Source organism: Mesoplodon densirostris, chromosome 6, assembly GCF_025265405.1.
Source record: "Mesoplodon densirostris isolate mMesDen1 chromosome 6, mMesDen1 primary haplotype, whole genome shotgun sequence".
NCBI lineage: Eukaryota > Metazoa > Chordata > Mammalia > Artiodactyla > Ziphiidae > Mesoplodon > Mesoplodon densirostris.
In genome coordinates, this window is record NC_082666.1 from 1,532,701 (window position 1) to 1,542,593 (window position 9,893).

At 66.9% G+C, this 9,893-nt stretch overlaps 1 protein-coding gene across 1 annotated transcript in view; it reads right to left on the reverse strand.

Annotated features, from left to right (window-relative positions):
• GPSM1 (G protein signaling modulator 1) overlaps positions 1-9,005 on the reverse strand; it is a 30,949-nt gene extending 21,944 nt beyond the window's left edge. Inside the window, 1 exon segment of the mRNA XM_060101982.1 lies at positions 8,714-9,005. Within this exon segment, the coding sequence (XP_059957965.1) occupies positions 8,714-8,778 (65 nt within the window). The 5' untranslated portion in view covers positions 8,779-9,005.
• Positions 9,006-9,893: the final 888 nt, after the last annotated feature.

Genomic DNA, 9,893 nt, shown 5'->3' on the forward strand with positions numbered 1-9,893 from the left:
AGAGGAGGAGTCAGGGGTCTCAGCCTGCCCCCCACGGTCCATCCTGGGCGGAGAGGAGGGGTCTCAGCCTGCCCCCCACGGTCCATCCTGGGCGGAGAGGAGGGGTCTCAGCCTGCCCCCCACACTCCATCCTGGGCGGAGAGGAGGGGTCAGGGGTCTCAGCCTGCCCCCCACGCTCCATCCTGGGCGGAGAGGAGGGGTCTCAGCCTGCCCCCCACGCTCCATCCTGGGCGGAGAGGAGGGGTCAGGGGTCTCAGCCTGGCCCCCACGCTCCATCCTGGCCAAAGAGGAGGGGTCAGGGGTCTCAGCCTGGCCCCCACACTCCATCCTGGGCGGAGAGGAGGGGTCAGGGGTCTCAGCCTGCCCCCCACGCTCCATCCTGGGCGGAGAGGAGGGGTCTCAGCCTGCCCCCGACGCTCCATCCTGGGCGGAGAGGAGGGGTCTCAGCCCGCCCCCCACGCCCCTGCACGTCACCACTCGGACCCTCGGAGGGCTGTGGCCGGTGCGGTGCCCGGGGGCGTGGGCGTCAACCTCTCTCTGGATGACCGCCTCACCTGTACCACAGCCTCACGGCTCCCCTTCCCCACCCCCAGGGCACCCGGCGCGGCGAAAGCATGAATCTGCAACTGCGGCCAGACCCTGGCCCAGAGGCGGCCTGCAAACACGACCTCCCTCCCCCAGTCCCGGCCGCTGGGGCGATGGGCTGCCCCTGGGCCAGGCGCTACCTGCCAGAGTGGCTACGGTGGCCTGGGGCAGGCCCTGATCCCCGCTGAGGATGACGGAGGCTCACAGGGTCAGCCAGGTGGTCAGGGCCACACAGGCAGGATCCGATCCCAGCCCCTCCCGGGTCCTGCATCCTGGAGCAGGGCCCCCACCCTCCAAGCTCTCGGTGGGGGGGGAGTGGGGGCTGGGGACTCGGCCGTCACCTGTCCTCACCTCCCATTTTCTGGTGGGGCGTGGCTGCATCTGAGTCCATGTCCTGAGCTGGGGCCCGAGGGGGGCTGGGGGCACAGGTGCAGAAAAAGCCAGGGAGAGGGCCCCCACCGAGGCAAGCGGCCCCTGCCACCCCGCACCCCACTGAGGCCGCACAGCAGGAGCACAGCAGCCCGGGGGAGGCGGGAGCCGGCTCCGGGCCGCCGCAGGCCGCCCCGTACCCTCCTCACACTCCCATTGCTTTTGGATGTCATCAGAGTTCGTGGAAAATCTACAGAGAGTAATTTACAACAAAACGTGCGCACCAGCCAGCCAGCTGCACCCCACACACTCGACCCTGCTTCCTTGTCAGAGGTGTGCAATGAGCAGGAGTTATTGGAGGGGGGGAACCAACGCGTTTCCTTAAAAAATAAAGTTGTTTAGGGTAGTGCTTCTCAACCGTTTCTTCTCTTTTTAAAAAAATAAATTTATGTATTTATTTATTTTTGGCTGCATTGGGTCTTCGTTGCTGCGTGCAGGCTTTCTCAAGTTGCGGCACGCAGGCTTCTCATTGTGGTGGCTTCTCTTGCTGCAGAGCATGGGCTCTAGGCGTGCAGGCTCAGTAGTTGTGGCTCGCGGGTTTCAGTAGTCGTGGCTCGCAGGCTTCAGTAGTTGTGGCTCGCGGGCTCTAGAGCACAAGTTCAGTAGTTGTGGCACACGGGCTTAGTTGCTCCGCAGCATGTGGGATCTTCCCGGACCAGGGCTCAAACCTGTGTCCCCTGCATCGGCAGGCGGATTCCTAACCACTGCGCCACCAGGGAAGTCCCTCAACCGTTTTATCCAAACTGCCCCTTTGATAGAAACCACAACACCCCATTCACTCTGCTCCTGCGTTATCAAGACAACAGAGCACTTCTATTTACAATGAGAGCTACACCTCAAGAACAGGCTGGGGTGCGGCTGGCGAGTCCCTGGAGAAGCTGAGCCCAGCGCCCCGTGCCCCACAGCCTCAGCGCCTTCTGTCGGCGCCTTCACCATGCCCCTTGTCCAGTCACGACTCCCCAGCATCAGGGCCACTCCTCCTGGGGAAGTGGGCTCCTCCCCGCCTGGAGGATGCAGGGCCCGCACCAGAGGACCCCGCCATCTCCCCCACCCCCAGATTCAAGCAGAGCCCTGTGGCCTCTCAGAGAGCCGGGGTCAGGGACATGGCCTCGAGACCAGGACGCCAGACCCTTTCACCTCCCGCCCACGACACGCCCAGTCCTCAGCAGCCACCTCGCCAAGAGCTCTGGGAAGGGTCCTCCGGATGCCACGTCGCGGGAGCCCACGGGCAGCCCCACTCCGCCAGGGCCGTGCACGGAGCTCCTTAATTAAGGCCTGCTTGCCCCTGCCCAGCTGCTCACTACACGGCTAGCTGCCCTTTCCTCCCGGGGACTCGGTCTGAAACGCAGGTGTTTTCGGAGCCCCACCGGCTCTGGCAGATCTGATCACAGGCGTGGCCTCCCCCCGCCCACCTCCCTGCCCAGAGATGCGGCATCCGTGGCTCAGAGCAGAGGTTTCCGGCTTGGGAAGGGCCCTGGGCCTGGAAGTCAAGGGGGCAGGGGCGCAATGTTGGGGTGTCCGACGCAGTCTCCTGCAACTGCAGACTGGGGAAGCTAACCAGGCCTGCACGTGGGGAGGCCACCTGGGGAGGCACCAGGCGGGGTGTCCCAGGTCAAGAGCCCCACCCCCTTCCTTGTCCCAAGAACCTCCAACTGCATGGTGACCTCCAGCTTAGCACCCATCTGCCACCGCACCTCTTCCTCTGCAGGTTGCGCATCTTCTGCACGTACAGCCACAGCTCCAGGCCCACGGGCAGCAGCAGCGGGCGGGGGCGGGGGGCGCCGTACACCACTTTGCACACAGCCTTCTCAGCCAAGCTCAGGGCCGGCGGGCCCTCTGTGGCAGGAGCCGGCATGGCGGAGCTCTGGGCCTCCCTCCTGGCCAGCCAGCCCTCGCCCCACCTCGGCTGCTGGTCCTGGGGGTGCACCGGCCTCAGGGTCCCCTGCATCCCCCACCCCAGATTGGTGGGCTGAGGCTCTGGCGGCCTCGGCTCCAGGAGACCCCCGGCCCTCTGGCAGGTGGCCCAGGGCCTCCCAGGGCCCGCAGTGGATCAGGGGATCAAGGGCAGCTCAGAGCCGGGGATCAGCACGGTCAGCAGGGCGGGCTGGCGGGCGCCTGGAGGGGACCTGTCCACGCGCTCCCCTCGGGCGCAGGCGCACAGCTCACCCAGACTCTCGGCCCACTCTGGCCCTGTGGCCGGTTCGGGGCCAGAACCCCATCACGCGGCACAAAGGAGCACCAGGCACCTAGTTGGCGCCGGGACAACGTCTGTGAGAGAAGGAAGGAGGGACACGGCGAGTCTGGCCCCCACCTGGAGAGCTGGGGTTCAGCAGGGTCTGCACTTGGCTCCGCCCCGTCCTCCTGGAGGCCTGTTCCCCAATACCCAGCCTGGCACATGGTGCCCAGCGCCCGGCACGCAGCAGGGTCAACAGGTGAGCACAGAGTCCAGATACCCTGTTAGTCCCCCGACCCTCTGGGGCACTGCTGGGGTCACCAGCACCTGACCGTCAAGGAGCTCCAGGCCCCAGGTCTAACCCAGGTGCGGGCCTAGAGGGGCCTGGGGCCAGGCGTCTCGGGAGGAACAGACACAACCCCCAGTTCCTTTCCTGAAACCACCAGCCCCCTGGCCACCTTCTCAGCCCGGCTCCCAGCTCCTCCAGCCACCACGGCTGATGAGGCGGGAGTGACCATCTCCGGGCAAAGGGAGAAGCCTCTGGAGTAGCGGGGGTTGGTGCCAACATCCAGCTAGGGAGAGGGGGTCACGGGGCTCGGTCAGGGCAGAGCCGTGGTGAGAAGCCCAAGGCCCCTCCCCCACCAGCAGCCCACCCTAAGGTGCTGCTCCATCCCAGGAGCCCCTAGGTTCCCACGGTGCTCACAGAGGCTCTCTCTGCCCCACTCGTAGGCAGCCCCTCCTGCCAGGCCACTTGCCCGTCTCAGCAATGGGCCTTGGGTGGGAGGGGGCTCAGCTAGGCTGAGCAGCTGGGAACCCTGGGACAGGAAGGGAAATGCAGCTCTGGGGTCAGAGGGAACTACAGACCCAGGGTGGGCCCAGCTCCCCAAGACCATCCTGGGGTCTGAGCAGAGGCGGGAACCCGAGGATGAGTAGGAGGGTGTGGAGGTCCAGGGCAAAGGCCGCCCAGGATACAGGACCCGGGGGTCAGCATCAGCTCAGGAGGCCCAGCAGGCGTTGCCACTCTGCGGGGTCTGGGAGGGCCGAGACCTGGAAGGGGCTGGCTGGGTGGATGCAGAGGTGGGAGAATGAGGTCCCAGGCTGCCCACCCGCCTACACCAGGCCCCGGTCCCCAGGGTGTCCAGGCCAGGGCGTTCTCCTCCCTGCCCGGAGGCCTCTGTCCACCCTCCGGGGAAGCTCAGCTGAGGGGGGCAGGGCAGGGCCTGGACCATCTCCCCCTTGCGCAGCTCCTGTCAACAAGCTGAACCCTCAAACTCTGCACTGTCCCATCAACCCCAGGCCCCTCCACCCCCCGGGGCGGCCCCCCCAACGCCTGCACTGCAGGCCATCCTCCCCTCTCCTCCTAAGACCTGCCAACGCTGGCCAGGCTCACTTCCTTGTTCAGTGAAGAAGATTCTGGAGCCTGTCTCTCCACACGGCCTCTGCAGACCTGTGGGTATCTGTGGGTGCTCGTGCCCACTGGGGCTGCACTGGGGCTGCAGCAGCCCTAGGTCACCCGCTTCAGTATCGGTCCCCCGAGCTGGCCTTCCTGCCCACTGCCCACGCCCCCATGCTGCAGGACTGCAGGGGCCTCCAACAGGCCTGTCCACCCAAGGGCCTGACAAGAGCCCTATTGTCGGGGCACGAGATGGGGATCCCTGGGGCTCTGGGCCGGACTGGCCAGGGCTCTCAGGGCCCAGGGGCTGTGGTCTTAGCTCCCCCTTCACCAGCCTCACCACTCAAACTCTGGGAGAGGGGGCAGCCTTCCACCTGGGATTTGCCACCTGGGCGAAATAGATGCTTAATTTTTTTTTTAATTTGATTAATTTTTTTTTTTTTGGCTGCATTGGGTCTTCGTTGCTGCACACGGGCTTTCTCTAATTGCAGAGAGCGGGAGCTACTCTTCTTGCGGTGAGCGTGCTTCTCACTGCGGTGGCTTCTCCTGTTGTGGAGCACCGGCTCTAGGCACGCGGGCTTCAGTAGTTGTGGCTCGCGGGCTCTAGAGCGCAGGCTCAGTAGTTGTGGCGCACGGCCTTAGTTGCTCCGCGGCACGTGGGATCTTCCCGGACCAGAGCTCGAACCCGTGTCTCCTGCATTGGCAGGCGGATTCTCAACCACTGCGCCATCAGGGAAGTCCGACGCTTAATTGTTAATCTACAGTCCTCCACCTCCTGGGGAGAGACCCGGCCCACCGCCTCAGGGGCCTCAGGGGTCAGCCTGCCTGCCCCAGCCAGGCCTCGTCCACCCGTGAGATCTGCCATCCAACACCACGACGGCCCAGCACATCTCTCCTTGAAAGTGACTGACCAGGGTCAGCCTTCCCAGCAGCCAGACCGCAGTGGCCAGGAGGCAGGGTAGTGTCTGCCAAGCTCCCGCCACCTGCCCACTGGCTTACCAGTTAATGAAGTGATTATTGACTGCCCGGTGGCCGGCCTTACTTCTCTGGTCACCACGTCAGCCCCGTACCCCTCCCACCTGTCTGCGGCACCTGAGACGGCATTCCGGGAGCAGCCATCAGCCCGGCCCCGCCTGGCCCCTACTGCCCTGCTCTCTGCCCCCACGGGCTGTCCATCAGCACTCCTGCCCCACCTGCCTGTCTCCCCAGATGGCACGCCGTCCTCTGGTGCCCACCAGACCACCGAGGCTGGTCTCCAAGCCTGGCCCCTGGCTCCCACCACCAAGGCTCACTGGCCAGGGGCTGCGTCCCCATCAGCCCCACTCTCTGCTAAATGTCAGCGTCCTTGTCCAGGGCTGTCACCCACACTGGGCCTCTGGGCAGACGCTCCAGGGCCCCTGCTCACCCCCCGTCCTGTCGTCCCCAGAGTGAAGCCACACTGACGCCCCTTCAGTCTGGGCGGGGGATCTAGGAGCATCACGGGACAGGCAGCCTGGGAGAAGCAGGAACCACTGGAGACGAGCACGGCCACCACCAGCTTTAGAAAGCGCCGCGGGGCACGCTTCTAGGGAGCCCTGGGGGAGGGCCGATGGCATGGCCACGGGGCGTGGGATCCCCGTCCGGGTGCCCGCTGATGGGGCGCGCCTCTAAAGAGCCGCCCCACAGCGGGGTGGTCGCCGCCTCAGCTCTGCCCTCCCGGCCCCCAGCAGGAGCACTCAGCTGCTGGCCTTAAGGGAGCCAGAAGGCCAGGAGAGGACGGCCTGTGGCTTCTCCACTTTCGGGGGCTTCTCAGCCACCTGCCCATCCTCCCCACCGGGCCCCTCGGCACCCCCTCCCAAACCCCTGCTCTGGGGAAGCAGGCCCAGGCGCAGCGGACAGTCTCCCACCCCACGAGACCCCGCCCACTCCTGCCTCCCTGACCCGGTGCCCTCCCCAGGGCCCCATCTGGGGACATGGCGGGCTCATGAGCACACTCACGCTCAGGCCCTTCTCCATGTGCTTCTTAAGCCCAGTTCCGCCCAGAACCCGCTTTGTAAGAACTGAACTCACCTTGCCAGGCAGCGGTGTGGGTGTGTGGAAGGGGAGCCACCAGGCGGGGCCACGGCAGAGGGGACCTGGCCTGGCCCCCCACACAACAGGGTTCTCCCAGAACAGCCACCCCTGGGGTGCTCAGACCAAGGGGATCCTGTCTGCGGGGCATCCACATGCCGGGCTGCCTGCACCCCTCCGCTCCCACGCCACAGGTGGTCTTCCCCGGACACACAGGCTCTGAGGGGACAGGTGACCTTTTGAGGGCGTCTCGGCAGCCTCTGAAAGCCAGCTCCGACCAGGAAGGGGCCCGCACACACCCAGCCACCGCTACACGCGCGGCTCCAAACCCTCACGGGCCTCTTCACGGCTCTGAAGCAGGCTTGTGGCCGCGCCCCCCAAATCTCTGCCAGGCTTGCCCCTTCAATCTCCACTCACGGCTCAGCTTGCAAGGAATCCAGGCCAGGCTCGGGGCCCCTCCCAGCGTTCGCTCTGAGCAGTGCCCCTGCCCGGGGACGGCTCCCCCAGGCCATGGTCCTGTCTGGTGTGTCCCCGCTGGGCCCTGGTGCCAGCCCACACCCCAGGCTGCCAGGTGAAGCCTATGGGGAGACTAGCACGATGTGGACCCCAGGCTTGGCTGCGCAGGGTCTCCCAGGGCTAAAGCGCCCCTGGACCTCCTCTACCATAGCTCCCCTACACACACACACACACACACACACACACACACACACACACACACACAGCCGGTGGCTGCCAGATCAACACGTGTCATTCTTCCAAAATACCCCCTCTCCATCGGAGAAACGACCCTGGGTCAAATGCAGCCCCGCACAGCTCTCCATCCCAAGGGGGGGCCATGGAGAGGGTCCTCTAGGACAGGCCTCCAGCGTCAGCTGCCAACAAACCCACTCACACGCCCCTCCCCCTGCGTGGGGCCCAGGAGCCAGGCCGGGGGACCAGCGCTCCATCCCGAGACCACACAATGGGGGCTGTGTCTCTGGCCAGCAGCACAGACCAGACCAAGGTGGGAGGGGCCCCAGAGCCTCATTCTGCACATCGGGGGAGGGGGGGCACCCAGCACAGAGGTTTGCGGCTGCTGGGCTGCTGGCCAGGCTGGAGAATCCTCGCAGGCCAGGCTAGGCCCCTTGAACGCTCAGCAGCCCCCAGGTCTTAAGGATGGCTGGGGGGAGCCAGGATGATGTCCCTCCAAGTCGGCGGCCTGTCCCCACTGTGGGGAGCCGGCCCGCCTCCAGGAGCTGCAGTCAGTAAGCATCCCCGGCCCAGCACTCACGCCTGCCCCGCTCTGCCGGACACCTGCACGCCAGTGCCCATGCCCGCCTGGGCCAGGCCCAGGGCATCACCTTGTGGCACACCCTCGACAAGCCTGGAGTCACCAACCAGGCACGCGGCCCTGGCCAGGGCCACCCTGTCATCCCTGATGGGCGTGGGGCACAGAGCTCAGACCGCTGGCATCACTCATGAACCTGCCCGAGGCAGGTGCCTCTTCAGGCAGGCGCCCACCCACCCACCTAGCTGGCTGGCTCTGCAGCCCCACGCCAGCCACAGTCCGCTGCACCACAGGCACCTGGTGGGCTGGTGGGGGCAGGGCCCCACCCGTGACACATCCTGGTCTCTTCAGCCATACCGTGTCCCCCTGCCCACAGAGTACTCGGGCCACGGCAGTGGGGAGGTGGTGCCAGGCTTGGGAGGGAAGCTCCTGGGTCTCCCACCACACGCCTGCTGTGCCACAGGGCCCAGCTGCCAGGAGAGCAGGGCTGTAGAAGCTGCCAGTCTCCCAAACCCCGGACACCGTTTGCGAGGGGGCGATACGGCAGGCGGCAGCCCATCCCAGCAGCCCACGCTGCCCACCCGCTAGTGCCCTGGTTCTCGAGGGCGTGGGCCGTGGGAGGCCCAGCGCCCCCGGCCCCCTCCTCCCCACCCCGCGCCCCCAACTGCCGCCGGCCCCGCTGGGAGGGGCGTCCCCGCCACGTTGCGCGCTCGCCGCCGCCTTTGTTCCAGGCCGGCCAATCCCGCCTCCAGCGGCCGCAGCTGCCCGGTCCCCGCGCGGCCCCGCGCGGCCCCACCGCCTGCCCTGCCCTGCCCACCTGGAGTAGAGGCGCCTGGCAGGGCCGAGCAGCTCGTCAGCGGCGGGCGGGGCCGGACCCGCCATGGGGCCGGGGGCGCCGAGGGCCGGGGGCCGCGCACCCCACGCTCGCGCCGCCTCGCGCCGCCCCGCGCCGGTCCGCGGTCCGCTCTCCGCGGTCCACCGCCCGCCAGTCGTCCGTCAGTCCGCGCGGGCGGGAGGCGCCGAGGAAGTGATGTGCGCGGCGCCGCCCCTCCCGCCGTGGCCGTGATGTCACCGCCGCCCGAGGGGGAGGGGGGCGCAGGCCAAGCCGCCGGTCCCTCCCCCGTCCGCTTGGTGGGGGGAGGGGAGAAAGCCGGGGTCGGGGGAGCGGCCCGCGGCGGGGGAAGGGGCGGAGCCTTTGAGCGTTCGGCTGGCAAAGGGCTCAGGAGGGTGTGCCCCCAATCCCCCAGGGTGAGTGCAGGGGAGGGGCCTGGCGCGGCACGGCTTCTGGGGGCTTCTGGGGGGGCTTCTGGGGCTTGCGAGGCCGTTTGCGTGGGGGTGCAGCCCTGCTGGCCTCGCCATCCCCGTTTCTTGCCCCCGTTGGAGGCCTGGCCTCCCGCCTTTGCTTGGCAAGAGACCCCTCCCCCCTTGGTGGTCCTCTGCCTCTCCTCCAGTCCAGCCCCAGCGTGCCCCAGCCCCTCTCCAAACTGGCAGTGGGGTGCAGGCCCCGGGGATGCCCCTCTAGCTGCTTTAGCGAGTCTGTCTCCCATGTGAATTCGCCCGTGTGGGAGGATGGAGAAGCATTTACCTAGGCATGTGTGTGGCCTGGCCCCAGAAGCCACGGATCCTGAGAGCACGCCCCCCTCCCCCTCCCCGTTTCTCACTTCTGAGACCTTGGGTTGCAGGGTCCCCCCTACCCACCTTGGCCTTCTCAGCTGTCTGTGAAATGGGGATGGCTGAAAACTTGGAAGGATGCAGGTAGAGCAGCCGGGCCGGGCCCACCCACCAGAGTCCAGTATCCCAGTGCCAGGCCACCTCCTCCCCTGCGAATTCCCGGGAGCCCTGGTGGCCCTGACCGGAGACGTGGCCTCATCTCCACCCCCTCGGCTCTGACTGCCCCAGGGTCTCACTGGTTCTGTCCTGCTCCCCTTCTCAACCTCACCCCCCCTCCCGCCCCCACCATGCAGCCAGAAGACTCCAAATCCTGGAAAAGTTTCTGT